Here is a 16,322-nt window from a genome sequence, read left to right as displayed (position 1 = left end):
AAGCGGAAAGGGATTCTGAGCAGGGACATTTGCTTTTTGTTCAAGTGTATCAAAACTTCTTCTGAAACTTAGCGAACTTCTAGTAGAAGATAGCCTGTCAGTATCCGTCAGTTTGAAAACACACACGTGCACATCCTTCCATGCTTGTTTTCCTGCCTTGGCGGTTCTCTCTCGTCCTGGTCTCTGCGCACGGTTTGGGAGCTCATAGACTTTTTCACTGCAAGCAATAGACACCCAGATGGATCCAGCATGGGCCCAAAGAGGAATTTCTTGCAAGGGTTTGGAGCAAAATAAATAAATAAATAAATAAGCCCAAATGAAAGACTGAAACATCCAAAGACAGGTTGGAGGGAATATAGTCTGTCTTTGGAACATGCATGGAACTGCTTTCGTCTGCACGTTAGCTGCCTTCCTTCTCGTTGCCGATCTGCTTTCTTCACGGCCTAGGAAGAGCGGTTGTTCTCAAGGCAGGGAGGAGCCCCAGGCAGATTAACGTTCGTCACAGGCATTGTTGAACAGCAACTATTTTCAGAAGCCAAGTAATCAATGTTAAGAGAATTTACTAGGCTCCACAAACAACGTTTGACATATTCACAATTTAATAGACAGAAGCTATCAGTTAAGCAAATAAATAAATCAGGTAATTGGCAATGTCACCATAGGAGCAACTCATTATTACCTGATTGCCGATGGATGCACCTTAGTTACTTGATAGCAGTGATTGAGGTTGCATGATAATGGACCATAAATGAGATCACGCAGGCTCAAGCCTCCGTGTATGCGACCTTGGGCAAGTCATTCAACATGCCTGACCTTGTTCCCTTATCAACAAAAATGGGAATAACGGTACTGTCACCTCAAAGTGCTGACACGAAGCTTGAATGATGTAATGTTTGTCAAATGATGTCGCAAAGCCTCTTAGAATTCAGGATCGAAGGGAGAAGAAACCGTAAGGAATCCATAAATCCCAGCACCGCTCAGGTTTCTGTACGCCCTTTGCGTCTCACTGGTTCTCGGACGGATAGGGAAAATGACCCTCACGTTTGAGGTGGTACAATCAGGTCCAGAAAGGGTGAGTGACTTCTTGAAGGTAACACAGCAGAGTCACTACCAGAGTGGGCTGTGTGTTCAAGGCTTCAGCCTGGTGCTGTCAGCGTGACTGGTCATCAGTCAAGGATGCCTTCTGTGACACAAAGCCTGGTGTCGCCTGTAAGTGCAGACAGTGAGGGCACGTTCGACATCACATAGCAGCAAGTCCAGAGGTGGGATGGGCTTCAGGACCAGTCAGTCCGGTGGTTCAGTGATGTCATCCGGGACCCGGGTCCTCCCAGCCCCAGCGTCACCTTCATCCTGAGGCCGGTCACTGGCAGGGTTGCAAGATGCTCCTGGCAATTGAGGCTACATGCTGTTCATTTCAGACCAGGAAAGAATGTCGCCCCGCCCCTTCCTCGAACAGGTGAGCTTTGAATGCCTGGTGAATGTCACATGGTGGACTAGAACCATGATATGTGATTAACGGGAAATCAAGTGCCTGTGTGGCAGTGCGCCTCAACAGAGGGACCCAGGTGGCCAGGGATGGAGGGTAGGCTGTGACTTCTCAGTTCCTGGCTTGTGTTTGAAATCTCTAGGTCTCCCGATTTGCCATTAAATGTGTATGCCAACTGTTTTGAATATTTGCGGTGATACAGGCTTTATGGCATTGCCACTTTAGGTGACACTGAAGTGAGATGCTTTTTCTGGGTCAATTGAGATGATCGTATAGCTTCCCTCCCCTCCCCTCCCCTCCTCTCCCCTCCTCCCTTCCTCCCCTCCCCAGACAGCCATCCCTGAGGGTGGTCTGATTTCTGGTGAGCAGAGAGGCGGGGGCAGGGAAAATCTACAGGTTGTACAGAATAACTGATGTTCAAAGCCTGTTCTGGCATCTTCCCACCCCATGACCTTGGTCACATTCTTCTGCTCTCTCGAAGCCACTTTTCTCATCTCTATGGGGAGGGAGGGTGGTAATGGGCAGTGATGGGTTGTGGGGCTGTGGGGCGGGAAGGCAGGCTTAGATATGCATGTCAGCCAGTATCAGCTACCCCTCCTTCCTGCCTCGCTCTTCCCCTCTCCTCAGTGAAGGAGAAGGAACTTTCAGTGTTGGATGAGGTAAGTGAGGAGGCTGATTTCAGAACCTCCGGCAGACAAAGCCTCAGTGTTCCGAAGGGAGCACCGGTGTGGTGTGCGCCTCCTCCTCACTGGGGGGTAGGAGGGGTGGGGTGGGGCCGAGGCATTTTCCCAGAACAGCTCACTCAAGTCTCCCACCCATCTGACCTGCTCCCTGGAATGGAAGAAATGACCCGCGAGAGAAGAGAGGGCATCTCAGGTGAATGCCTGGACCCGTGTCTTAGTATTTGCATTACAAAGCTTCTAGCAAAATCTGGGTTGGGCTTCCTGCTCACCCCAGAGGAAGAGTCCCAAGCCCTGATTCCCCCCGCCCCCCCCGCACATAACCATACCCCCTGGACAGAAGCCGATTTGGTTTCACCAGTTCCATGAAAGGGAAGAGGTTAACCTAACTGTGCCCCATGCCTTCTGTCACCTTGTGCTGGCATGCCTGGGCGCCTGGGGCTTTCTGAAGCCACTCCACTCCCAGGGGAAAATGTGGGCTCCTGGTTGAGCAGCTTTTTGCCCTCAGTGGGAGCCGTGGGGGAGAGTTGGCTGCCGCATTCCACCCGGACCTGAGACTGTACGGCGCTAGTTCAGACAGAGCCTTCTAGCACAAGGGCATAGCTAGCCATGCTTCCCTTCCCTGTCCCCCGGCATGCACCTCCTAGCCTTTGCCTCCCCGCCATCCTTGCACCAGACTTCTCTGTCTGCTTTTAAAGCCAGAGCTGAGGCCGCCTCCCCCAGGAAGCCTTCCCTGACTACCCCGGTTGCTCACGCCGCCACCTGAGGCGTAGGTGTCAGTGTGCACCAGTGGTTCCAGTTTTGGTCAATTTTCAAGTCAGACCCACTTTTTCTTCTATTACGGCCTTTTTTTCTATCCTTGTTTATCTCTTTCCTTATTCTGTATCATTCTGCAATTATTTAATTTAATTTGGTTGTTTACTTATTTATTCTCTATCTTCCCCACGAGGAGAGGCCTTGTAATTATACCCCCAGTGGTTTGCATCACACCTGGTGCTTGCTTGGTGCCAAATAGATGTTTGTCAAATGAATGAATGAATGAATGAATGGTCGCCATTGTTCACTGTAGAGATGGAAAGCTATCAACTCTCATTCTTCATGGTACTTCTAGGGCAGACACTGTCCTTTTCTCATGAGGCCATAAATCAGCAAAAATATTGACTGGTAGGAAGTAGGATGCTGGCATGCACATGGAGCCTAGTTAATTCTACCCACTTGGGCAGCTTGCTGTCATGTCAGACTTCTGGGTGGAGCTTTGTGGAGGAGACTTCTGGGGATTTACCTGCATTTGTTAGCGATGTGAGCTTGCCAGTCATGTGAAATCAGTCTAATGTTGACGAGTCCCAATTAAGGAGATTTTTTTTTTTTTTTAAAGCATATGATACAGGGGCACCTGGGTGGCTCAGTCGGTTAAGTCTCTGACTTCAGCTCGGGTCATCATCTCACAGTTCGTTGGTTTGAGCCCCAGAGCCAGCTTTGGATCCTCTGTCCCCTCTCTGCCCTTCCCCACTGGAGCTGTCGCTTGCTCTCTCTCTCTCTCTCTCTCTCTCCCCCACCTCAAAAATAAATGAACATAAAAAAATTTTTTAAAAGCATATGATACAGCCCTTGACCCTAAGGTCCTTAAAATTATTTGGAGGAGTAAGAAATATACATGTGTAAGTAGCCAATGCTGAAAGACCACAGACTGCCAATGTCAAGTGAGTGGAGTGGATAATGTAAAGGAGCTACAGGGAAGAGAGCCATCATTGGAATGGGTGGCAAGGAAGACCGTCCCAGAGGAGCCTTGAAGGACACACCTAGCATAAGGCATGGCAGAGAGGAGCTGCTCAAGGACAAACCAGGGGAGCATTCGCAGCAGATGGAATGGGTTGAGCGATGTGGGGAGGGGGGAGTTTATCAAGGTAGGAGGTTACAAGGATTTGAACTAGGATGGGAACAATGGAAAAATGGACATAAGAGATGTCAAAGCATAAATCAGAAAGACTCGGGGAGGTGAAAGGGGTAGAGCAAAAGAATGAAAAAGGATTCAGGGGGCGCCTGGGTGACTCAGTTGGCTAAGCATACCACTCTTGATTCCAGCTCAGGTCATGATTTCATGCTTTGTGAGTTTGAGCTCCGCATTGGGGCTCTGCACTGACAGTGTGGAGCCTGCTTTGAATTCTCTCTCTCTCTCCCCCTCTCTCTGCCCCTCCCTTCTCTGTCTCTCAAAATAAATAAGTAAACTTAGAAAAATTAAAAGCAAAGAAGGACTTGTGATTTCAACCCTGATGTCTGGGAGACCTAGAAAATCATAGGCATAAATAAAGAATCCGGCAGTGCAAACCAGTTTGTGGGTGGGGTCTGGTTTTGGATTCTTCTCAAAGCAGACACGTAATTTGGGTGTCTGATCACCCAAGCCACTGATCAGGGCATTTATGTTTGGCAGCACTCGGGGGTCGGGGGGAAGAGGGAATAGGAGGGAAGAACAGGCAATAGTTTAAATGGTGGGTTAACAAGAAGTTACAGTGCGGGCGTCCAGGGCTGAATCTCACTGGAGACCCTCTGGGCAACTGGAAGAACTTCAGAACTGCCAAGTGGCAGGATGGAGGGAGAAGCGTTACTTATCAGTGACTCCCTTCCTTCCCTCACTGCTTGAGTGTTTCCTCGGAGATGCCCTTGCACAGACGGAAACAGTCCCCAGGAGCATCGGGAGACAGAAGAGAACCGCAGCCGACTGAGGCAGGAGGCAGTCACTCGCCGGAGTCGCCCACTGGCAGCGAGGTCCTGTTGGGCGAGGCGTCGACCGCACTTGGGTAAAGGTGCTTGTTCTTGCGCAGCCCCGGGTCGGAGGGACCCAGCAGGCAGGTGGGAGACAGAGCTGGAGTGCAGCCACACTCCCTGGTGGGCGGGACTGGGTGTGAGAGGGGAAGGCACCGAAAGAGGGAGACGAGTGGCCACCTTGGCACCGGAGCCTGGCATGCGCGCCCCCCTCCCCTTAGCGTGGGGTGTGGGGCAGGCGAACCGTGCAAGTGCCGGCACCTGGCACGTTCCTGCAGAAGCCAGGGGAAGGAGGGATTTCCAGAAACTAAGAAGGTCCCTGGAGGCAGAGGAGGGGCGGAGTGTGTGTGATAAAGGCAGGTGGATGGACGTAGGAAGGTGGCAGACCAGGCTGTGTGGCCCCAGGCAGGTCACCCTGTGTGTCATCTGTAAGACGGCAGTGTGTGTATGTGTGTGTGTGTGTGTGTGTGTGTTTTAGTGTGCATTAAATGTTTAAATCTTGGCGTAGGGCCTGCCATTTAATTAGTGCTCGATGAAATTTTTCAGAGTCATTAATTTTTGAAGCTGAGCATGTTTCAGTTTTTTAAAATGTTTTATTTATTATTGAGACAGAGAGAAACAGAGCATGAGTTGGGGAGGGGCAGAGAGAGAGGCAGACACAGAATCTGAAACCGGCTCCAGGCTCTGAGCTGTCAGCACAGAGCTCGACGCGGGGCTTGAACTCACCAACCGTGAGTTCATGACCTGAGCCGAAGTCGGGCGCTTAACCGACTGAGCCACCCAGGCGCCCTGAACTGAACATGTTTCAAAGCAGAAAGGGAGAGAATGGTAGTCTAGTGACCTGGAGAGAGAGGTGTGGGCTCTGGTGACTCCTCATGTGGCTGCACATGTGACCACACACAAACTTGGAATTGTCCAGACATCTAATGGCCTGGCTGCTCCCTTCTGAAACTTCTCGGTGGTTTTAGAGCACTCACTTCTATTTAATGATAGCATTTTTAAGAAATTTTTGGCTGAAATCTGTCTGAGTTTGCATCTCTTAGTTATTGTAATCTCTATGCCAAGCATAGAAAAATCAGCAAGCTGCGTTTCATAATTAGGGCCCATAGATCTGCCCTGTCAACTTCCCAAACATGCCCCAGTGCCTTTGGCTCTTCCCTGTGCAGTCCCTGCTTTGATATTTTCGGGCATCAGCACCAAGTTCATCTGCGTATTTTAACCTGCCCACCATGCATATCCTGGGATCTTGGTGCACATGACAGGGGCCCGTTGGGTCAGTCTTGGATTTTGTTGAATTTCTTTCATGTCAAACTATTTCCAAATGCTTACATCTCCCTTGAACTGCTCAACTTTTGAAGGCTCTCTAAATCGTATTGCTAATAAGAGAAAGGGTATTGTAGAACGAGAGGTGGGATATTGCATTTCTTTAAAATCAACACTCTGTCTTGGGGTTCCTGGGTGGCTCAGTCAGTTGAGCCTCTGACTTCGGCTCTGGTCATGAGTTCGAGCCCCGCGTCAGGCTCTGTGCTGATGGCTCAGAGCCTGGAGCCTACTTCAGATTTTGTGTCTCCCTCTCTCTCTCTCTGTCCCTTCCTCACTGGTACTCTGTCTGTCTCTCTCTAAAATAAATAAACATTAAAAAAATTTAAAATCAGGGGTGCCTGGTGGCTCAGTTGGTTAAGCGTCCAACTTCAACTNGGGCTCGAACCCACAAACCGCGAGATCATGACCTAAGCGAAAGTCGGACGCTTAACCGACTAAGCCACCCAGGCGCCCCATCTATCTAAGCCTTTTAATTTTTAAAGTAGGATTGTGTATGTGTGTAGCATTGTGGCCGCCTGAAAAATTTTTTAAAATGTATAAAATGTACATCAGACGATGCAGTTTCTGACGCCTGGGGTGCAGCCTGAGAGCCTGCCTTTCGAGATGACCTCCTGCATGGCCTCCTGGTGCTGATGTCATAGCTCTGCCCGGTAGAACTTTCGGCAGTGATGGAAGTGTGCCATATCTGCGCTTCGCAGTACATTAGCCTCTAGCACCTGCTACTACTGAGCACTTAAAAATGTGGCGAGCACAACTAAGGAACTGCATTTTAAAGTATTTTCTTTCAGTTGCTTTTTAGATTTAAATAGCCACATGCGAGCAGCTGGCTTACTGTAGGAGACAGTGCAGTTCTCAACTATAAACTTTTCAAGGGCTGGGATTTTGTCTCGTTTATCTGTGTGTCTTCTTCTTTCAGGATTTGCAAGTTGTGGGAACAATTATGTTGACAATACTATTTGCTTTTGTTACACCCATGTTGTGTTTCAGGGCCTCCTTTCATGTACCGGATCTTATTGACGCTTCCTGAGGGTCCTGTTATTGCCCCTGTGGATACTGAGTGATTGCTTTGTGCTGGGCACTGTCCCAGAGGTTTTCCAGGGACTAATGCATTTGTGCCTTGAAACAACCCATTGAATGAGCCCCATTCTACAGATGAGGACACTGAGGCACAGACCCGTCAGAACCCTGCTCAAGTCACTCAGCTAGGCGGTGACGTCAAAGCCGGGCTTTGAGCCCAGGATCTAGCCTGGCTCAGACCACCCGCATTTAGCCTGATGCTTTATAGCCTCAGGATGTACTTTCTCTTTCTTAGGTGTTTCCTTTATAACAGGTGGAACAGCAGAGCTTAGATTTTCCCAAAGGCGTGACCTGCAGACCACGACCCTGCGACCGCGTTTTATGTGCGTTGATTGATGGAGACAAGGTGACTGGTTCTGAGCACTTCTGTCCCAAGCTGGGTCCCACCATCGCACTGGTCTCCTGTCCCGCACTCGGGCCCTTTAACTTCCATCCGCTGGCTGGTCGCCATCAGCGTTAGGAACTTAGGCAGCAAGCATCTCTTTTCAACAAGGAAGGGTAGAAGGGTGAGGGAAGAGTGTGGCAGGGCAGGGAAGGGGCAGAAGGAAGGAGAGGAGTACGGGCGGACTCACCAATGGGGAGCACTTATGGAGCACCTGTAACTGTCAAGGTCTTCCCGAGTGCTTCCCACTTAGTCAGCCGCACTCTCACAGCAGCTTGTGCAGAGCATCTGCTGTTACTGAAATGAACCCCAGCGCCGTGGGTACCTGGGTGCTGGAGTGAGAGGATCAGCCCATCTGGAGCTCGGGGGGAGCTGGAGATGTTTCTGAGGGGGCTCTGGGTCTGAGCCCTGACTCTGCCATTTGTTTGCTCTGTGACATGAAGCAAGTTGCCTAACTGTCCCCGGCTTTGATTTTGCCTCTAACATGGGGTTATACAACCCCTGCTGCTGACATCTTGGGAAGTCCTATGACACAATACGTCACAAAGTTAGCTCTTGGGAAACGTCCGCATCTGTGTCATCGGTACAGGTGGCTACCTGTAAAAGCAGGTATGCAACTGGTTCTAAGAACCCCACCGCAACCACCAAAGTTAGTTGCCAAATACTTAATAAGACTCTATTATGTGCCCTTCCCCCAACAAAGCAGATAGGAGCATCACGATAAAAAGGAATTAAATGCATGACCTGCAGAAACTTGGTCTAGAAAAGACTCAAAGTGCTTGGAAGTTGAATGGAGTTCTCTCAGGTCATGGGCTTTTAAGAGGACTTCATGGAAGAGGCGGCATGTGAGTTGGCCTTGAACGGTAGGTAGAAGATGAGTCCAACATTCTTTCACTAGAGCTGGGGGGATTCTGCATAGAAGAAGCACACGGAGCCACAGTGAGGCTGGAGAAGTCTGGGGTGCTTGGAAATAAATAGCAAGTATTCAGTTCGCTCGGAATTCAGGGGGATTTGTTGCTGAGCGTGGGAGACACGGATGAAGAAGAGGGTTAAAGTCAGACTCTAGAAGGCTCTGATGCCAGGATGCCGAGTTTATATGTAAATTTGTGGGCAGCAGGGGGCTTCTGGAGGTGCTTTTCCCTCCCTAGTTTTCACTTCTGTTTACTTGAAATTTCACATACATTCTACATTTGATATGGAAAGTCAGAGGTCCAAGAATAGCCAAAAAACTATTTTTTTGCAAGAAAATTTTTTTAACGTTTACTTTTTTTAAAAAAATGTTTTATTTATTTCTGAGAGAGAGAGGCAGTGTGAGCAGGAGGGGAGGGTCAGAGAGAGAGGGAGACACAGAATCTGAAACAGGCTTCAGGCTCTGAGCTGTCAGTACAGAGCCCGACGCGGGGCTCGAACCCATGAACCGTGAGATCATGACCTGAGCCAAAGTCGGTTACTTAACCGACTAAGCCACCCAGGCGCCCCAAACGTTTACTTATTTTTGAGAGACAGAGCATGAGCAGGGGAGGGGCAGACAGATAGGGAGACACAGAATCCAAAGCAGGCTGCAGGCTCTGAGCTGTCAGCACAGAGGCCGATGCTGGGCTGGAACTCATGAACTGCAGGATCATGACCTGAGCTGAAGTCGGCTGCTCAACTGACTGAGCCACGCAGGCGCCCCCAAGAAACTCTTGAAGAAGGACAAAGTGGGTGAAATGTCCCACAGAATGTTAAGATACAAGAACTTGGTAAGAATTAAGGCAGTAGAGTTAGAGCAGTCGACCAGTGGAACAGAGTAGAAAGCTATGAACCTGCCCCCAAATCTGGGAACATGATGAACAAGGAAGTTGATACTACAGTTGTTTTATCACCTTTATGTATGTGAGATTTGTAGAAGATTTAAAATATTTCACTTTCAATTTCAGAATAGATTTCCAGAACAAAGATAGTACAGAGAGCTCTTTTATTAGTATGGTGTACCTATAATAATCAAGGAGTCAATATTGATACATTATTGTTGACAAAATTCCATGCTTTATTCAGATTTTGTTAGTTTTTTTTAACTTATTTTTTTTTTTTAAAGTTTATGTATTTATGTGGAGAGAGAGAGCACGAGAGCTGGGAAGGGGCAGAGAGAGAGAGAGAGAAGGAGAGAGAGAGTCCCAAGCAGGCTCCACGCTGTCAGCCCAGAGCGTGGTGAGGTATCTCATGAACCATGTGATCATGACCTGATCTGAGATCAAAGGTAGGAGTTTTAACCAACTGAGCCACCCAGGCGCCCTCCGATTTCCTTAGTTTTGATGTAACATCCTTTTTCTGGGCCAGAGTGTCCCTTTAGGGTGTTCTGGGCTGTGACAGCTTCTCAGACTTTCCTTGTTTTTGTTGACCTTGACATTTTTTTGAGGGGACTGGTCAGGTATTTTTGTAGACTGTCCCTCCATTGGAATTTTTCTCTTAATTAGATCATGAGGGGGTTACAACCGCCTCCCTCCCTTTTATACGTTACTCTTGGAAGGAAGTCACTATAGGCAGCCTACACTTAAGGGGTTGTACATGCTTCAGGGCAGAATACCTACATAAATTTTTGGAATTCTTCTGCACAGACTTGATTATTTTCCCTCATATATTTATTTATTCAATTCCCTAATTATATCAGTATAGGCTCATGAGTATTTATATTTTACTTTGGGTTATGATCCAATAGCACTGGACTGACTTTGTTACTCAGATTGTTTCCAATTTTGGACCATCTTTCAGTTGGTTTCTGTATCCCTTTGTCGTACCCCCATCATTGTGTGTGTGTGTGTGTGTGTGTGTGTGTGTGTGTGAGTGAGTCTGTGTGCTCATGTGTGTGTGTTGTGCTCATGCTTTCTTACTTCCTGGCACTACAGGATGCTCCAGGCTCACCTTGTGTATTTCCTACCCCAGTCCTAAAATCAGCCATTTCTCTGAGGAGCTGTGGTTCCTTTTATTGGGCAATAGTATTAGAAACAAACCATGGATCTGATGCTTATTGCTACTGAGCATTGGGGTGTCATTGTCTACATATATGCACAGTGGAGGGAGCCGGGAGATCTCTGTGTATATGAACCTGTGTACATAAATGTATCTGTAAACATCCTCCAGGACTGTGAAATGATAAACGTCTGTTGCTCTAAGCCACCCGGTTTGTATGGCAGCGCTAGGAAATTAGTAAAGTCCCTTCCCCTTCTCTTCAGTGAGTTCCCTTTTCCTTCTGTTTTCCTTTTCTTAAAATTTTTAATGTTTATTTTTGTGTGTGTGAGAAAGAGAGAGCACAAGTGGGGGAGGAGCAGAGAGAGAGGGAGACACAGAATTTGAATCGCAGGCTGGAGGCTCTGAGCTGTCAGCACAGAGCCTGATGCCGGCTCAGACTCAGGGACCATGAGATCATGACCTGAGCCGAAGTCGGTCGCCTAACTGACTGAGCCACCCAGACGTCCCCACCTTCCTTCTTTACCCTCCTGGTTTCCCCCCCCACAGCTAGAGCTCTCTGCCTGCCTTTGTGGTTTTGTGTTTTGTGCGTCTCTTCATTTGCCTACTTCCTACTCATTCCTTCCAGACTCCACTCAGAGACTCTCTAGATGCNCCTGGTGCATACAGTCCTTTGCACATCCACGCAGTCATTGCCATGTTCCATCCTCCTCTTACTTGATTGTGAGCTCTTGAGGGAGGATTCCTACCTTTGGGCTTCCGGTGTGTGCAGATGCTCAGGTGTTGGATAAATGAGGAGGCAGCTGCAGAAACTGAAGCCTGATTAAGTGTGTGACAACTCCAGAATTTTAATCCGAGAGGGCCTCGGGAGGCATTTGGCTTGCAGAAGTTCAGCCTTGAAACCAAATTTGCTTAGCACTTAACAAGTGTAAGGAAATTATAGTTGTTGAAATTAGAGACGGGGAGATCAGGCCACCCTGTGCGGGCGGGTCTGCAGTGAGTGTGGTCGCCTCCCTCTACAACCTCATGGAAGCAGACTCCTTGGGAACTCCTCCGTGAGGGTCGCACAGCTAGTTCGCGGCAGGCAGGCTGGGACTGCGGCCTGGCTGGGTTTGTCTGACTCTCGGGCTACCAACGTTTGTCATCCTGGGCGGCCTTTAAGTGCTTGAGGTCACCCACCTTGTGCACAAAGACCAGCCTAGACCTAACGGAGCCAACAGCGAGGCCGGAATCCCAGCCTTACCTAAGACCGAGGGGTGCAAGGGAGCACTGCTGCTTCCGGTGGACCCCAACCATTCCTACAGCTGCTCTGCATTTGCTGTGACTGGGTGGAGAACTACACCTCCCAGGAAGCAGCGCGGCCCCCGGCTGCCCCCGTGCGCCCCGCCCAGCCCGCCCCGCCCCGGGGCGGCTCCTATATAAGGGCGGAATGGCCCGGCCTCCGGCAGAGCGCAGAGGCGGCGAGGGCGCGCGGTGCGGTGCCGGGCTCCGGGGAAGCGGTCACCGCAGCGGGGCTCCGCCGCTCGGCGCTTCTCCCCCCGCCTGGCCTCTCCTGCCCTCCGGCCGCCACCCTGCGCCGCCAGGGCCTCGCGGGCCTGCAGACTCGCGGCCAAGAGCAGAACCGCCCTGCCGCCTTCCCCGGGCTTGGAGAGGGGATCCCGGCGGGGATCTCGGGGCTCGCGATGGCGATGCGCAGCGAGGAAAGGCGAGGAGCTGCGTGCGGGCTGGGTGCCCTCGGAGCGCCGGGACGCGGGGGGCGCACGCCCCCAGGCCGGGCGAAGCTGCCGCTCCGGGACCCCCGCGGCGAAGTCCCTCCATCTCCGTGGGGCCCGAACACGGAGGCCGGGGCTGCCGGTGCTTTGGCCTCGGATGGAAAGTGGGAGATGGGGTGCGGGGCTCCGGACCCCCTAACGTGGATTACTTGGTGCGTGTCAGCCGGGCTCAGAAGACCCACGACCTCGTCTCCGTCCTTGGATTGATTCATTCCGCTTGGCAGTCGGGTCGCTGTACCCGGAGGTAAGTTTCCCCAGCGGTTCATTCGAGGGAGCAGGGGGTTTGAATGGACTTGACTCCCCTTGCCCCCCGCGACGCTTTCTGACGGTCCTTGGACTGAAACTGTTGTTGTTGTATTGACATCTTCGCAGAGGTCACTCGGCCATCCCTCTGCCCCCGGGCGGAGCCGGCTGGCCGGGTCGTGGTGGTCAGCGTCCATCCGGGGCGCGCTGGGTCATCGTCATCCGGCCCCCAACGCCGCCAGGCCGCCGGCCGCCCGGGGGCTCAGACCCTCGAGCTTCCCTTTACCCTTGTCGCCCTCCGGGGTCCGTTATTCGGGAGCTCCCGGTCTCTGCCCACGGGAGCCCCGGAACGCGGCTGGGGCGCAGCGCCTGGCGGTGGCGCCCGGACAGAGCCCCCCTCACCGTGCGGGGTGGGGGCTGGGGCGTTTCTGGACGTCCCTGTCGTCGGTCCTTTGGTGAGCGGCTTTGCTGCAAGGCCCCCATCTGGCGGACGCCAGGGTGGTGTGGTCAAGGCTTGCCGGAGGGGGTGGGGGGAGACGGCAGGATTCCGGCCCGCTGCGTCCGTACGCGCCCCTACCCGGGACACCCCCACCCCAGCGCAGTCTGTTATGGAAGGGGTTTCAGGGCCAGCGCGGCGGGGGGCGAGGGCACGCAGTCTTGAGTCCTGAACTAAACGCAAGCCGCTTCTGAATCCGCAGCTCCCTCCTCTCCTTGTCGTTTTGTGTTGGCGGCGGCGCACTTTGGGGGCAACTCCGTGCCTGTCACTGTGTAGGCGAGGAATAGGTGTTTGTTGAATGAATGACTGAGCGACTCCGCCTTGATGTACAGATAAAGCTGGGTCCAGCCTTTACCTCCTCCCCTCCTTGCCACTTGTCCTCAACTCCAGGACACCCGTTCCCCCTCCCCCAAGATGGCTTCCTGGAGATGCTTTCCCAGATGTGGGACTCCCTTCCCTCCTCCCAGCGCTGCTGGCAGTCTGTGGGTGATGGTCCATTTCCAGCCCAGAAGTCCGTCCTGCACAGTTTCTGGAAGCTGTCAGGGGCCTCCCTTGGTATGTTCTCAGGGTGCCATGCCTCCAGTGAGCACCTGCTTTGGGAAGAAGGGAGGGCCGGGCACCGGGGGAGGAAAAGAGGTAATGTGTGTTGGTACTGCCCCCTCCCCCCAGGAGTCTGTGCCTCTGGCGGTGCCCAGGTCCATGGACCTGCCCACATTGGTGTGGCACCTTTTCCTTCAGCCCTTCCCCACCCTCGCCCCCTGCCAGCCCCTGGGACACTGCTAAACTGCCCCGCGATTGACTTCGAGCTCCACCCTGCACCTCACTTTGACCTTAGAGGTAATCCACGCTCTCTTTCTTCTTTACAAACTACAAAAAAAAAAAAAAGTGTAAACAGCAGGGGAAAAAAATACCCAGTTCCAAGTAGCGCTGGCAGCTTGACATATTTGCTCACGGCGGAAATCTTGCGGTATAGACAGCATCGTTCGCTGCTTTTTTCCTCTCGGCTTTACAGTTCCCCATGTAATGACTGTTCCATTGGAGGCGTCATTTCCTCTACTGGTGGGCGCTAAGGTACTTGTAGATTTTTACCCTTGGAACTAGTGCATTGGTGAGCATCTTTTGTACGTAAAAATTTGTCCTATTTGTGGATGATCGCCTTTGGAAAACTCCCAGGAATCACTCTCTCTGCTTATAGTCAGAGTCACGGCCGGAGTGAGGGGAAGGCCCTTCTGGGTGGACGTTCCCCCTGCGGGCTTGGAGGAAGAGAGCCCCACGGATCCATCAGATGACCCCCCCCAGCTGGGAGCCAGAGTACAGTAGGCACTGGCAAGACACTGGCTGAGCGAATGCAGTGTTTCATTTCGGTTTTCCTGAAGCCCGACCAGTGCTGGTATGAGAGTAACTTAAAATTTGCGTCCAGGATTATGCTGTAAATTATTTTAACAAGGCTACAAGCTACGATTCAGTGGGTAGCCGGGTTAAAAATGCTGCCCTTTTTAAAAAAGAATTAATGTTCGATTTGGATAGAAATCTAGATTTACAGGAAAGTCACAAAAACAGTACGTGGAGACCCCCCATGCCCTTCACCAGCTCCCCTAAATGTTAATATCTTACGTATCCGCAGTGTGATGGTCAAAGCCAGTGGATCGACACTGACAGAATACTTTGAACTCACTTTCAGGCCTTATTCAAGCTTTTCTAGTCGTTCCACTAGTGTCCTTTCTCTCCAGGATCCAATTCAGGATCTCGCATGGCAGANTTTTAAAAAAAAAAAAAAAAAAAAAAAAAGTGGGAATGGAGAGGGATTCAAAGACCCTCTTCTTTTTTTAAAGCACTGTATCGAGGTGTGATTGACATACACAAAGCTGTACATATGTGATGTATATGACTGGGCGAGCTTGGCCCTAAGTATACACCCCGTGAGAACCTAACCTAGGGCACAGACATCCATTGCCTCCAAAAGTTTCCTCCCGCCCTCTTTATCATCATTATTATTTTGTTGATAAGAACACTCCACAGAGGATCTTCCCTCTTAGCAAATGTTTAAGCATACAATGCGGTATTGTTAACTATGGACTCTGAGACAGAACACTAGGCCTCATTCATCGCAGCAGACCGTCTTTATTCTGGAAAAGGTTTTAAGTGGAGACCGCTTGCATCTCCTTCCCCAGGTTAACTCGTCCCGCGTCCCTCCCTGTTTATGGCTGGCACAACAGCTGAGACCCTTCAGATCCTAGAGGAAACCGGAGACCTGACCGTAACGGGCAGAAACTCCTCTGTGTACCCCTCCTTCCTTCCCCCCCCCTCCACTGGGAGTGAGTCGTTTAGTAAAAATTGGGTTATGGCTTGATCTGTCCAGACACGTCTTCCAAGGGGTAGGTGGATGGATGACATCCGGTGTGCGTGAGAGCGAGCCGCCGAGCACCAGATCACCAAATCGGCGGCTGGCAAGTCCAGCGTGCCCGTGTGGGTGACTCACGCTGGCCCGGCAGCTGGTGTGCCGGGCGGCTGCGACCCGTGCAACCCCCGGCAGAGGCCGTGCTTTCCAGTTATGCGGGTACGCGTTAAGGAACGTGGCTTTCTGCCCTTGCCTCAGAAACCCATCTGCTCTGGATGTGGGGGATTGCCAACCCATCTGGGGCTTAGGAAGTGATCCCCCTTTTCTTGCGGGGACTTCTTTCTCCCAGCAGGGGTGAGGAGGGCCAGCCTGAGGGGGTTTGGGGAGCGGCTGATGCAGATGGAGGCTGGCCCGACCTTCTCTGCGGAAGAGACCACCCGAGTTCCCAGCTGAGGAAGCCCAAGAACGAGGCCCTCCTCTCCTGCCTCTGCAGCACAGACCCCAGTAGCCTAAGGCTTCTGCCAACAGCGTGCACTCAAATCAGGGCTGTCCCCTCCAGCATGGAGAGGCCGCGCGCACAGAGGGCAGGTGCCCTTTCTGGGATAAGGACGTTTTGAGTTACTCGGATCTCAACACACAGCAGACTTCAGCTGTCCAGGTGGGGTTGCTGTGTTGGGGTGTGGGCACCCAGGTGGGGTTTTCCTTTCCTCTTGGAAGCACTTCCAGCCTTCCTATTCAATCTTGTAAGCTAGAAGATTCTCCGGCTCCTTCTCCCCTTCTCCCCCTCTGCCCCTTTGCCCCGTCCCTCCCTTCCCCCCC

The 16,322-nt window shown here is 51.5% G+C and overlaps 1 protein-coding gene across 1 annotated transcript in view; it reads left to right on the top strand.

The window, feature by feature from the left end:
• Window positions 1–12,083: 12,083 nt before the first annotated feature.
• The window catches only part of LOC144224917 (uncharacterized), a 154,547-nt gene continuing 150,308 nt past the window's right edge, over window positions 12,084–16,322 (top strand). The window contains exon 1 of the mRNA XM_077756006.1: window positions 12,084–12,670. Within this exon, the coding sequence (XP_077612132.1) occupies window positions 12,084–12,670 (587 nt within the window). The remainder of the gene's footprint in view (window positions 12,671–16,322) is intronic.

Source organism: Crocuta crocuta, unplaced genomic scaffold (genome assembly GCF_008692635.1).
Source record: "Crocuta crocuta isolate KB4526 unplaced genomic scaffold, BGI_CrCroc_1.0 scaffold50, whole genome shotgun sequence".
NCBI classification, from domain to species: domain Eukaryota; kingdom Metazoa; phylum Chordata; class Mammalia; order Carnivora; family Hyaenidae; genus Crocuta; species Crocuta crocuta.
This window is presented reverse-complemented; position numbering and strand designations above follow the sequence as displayed.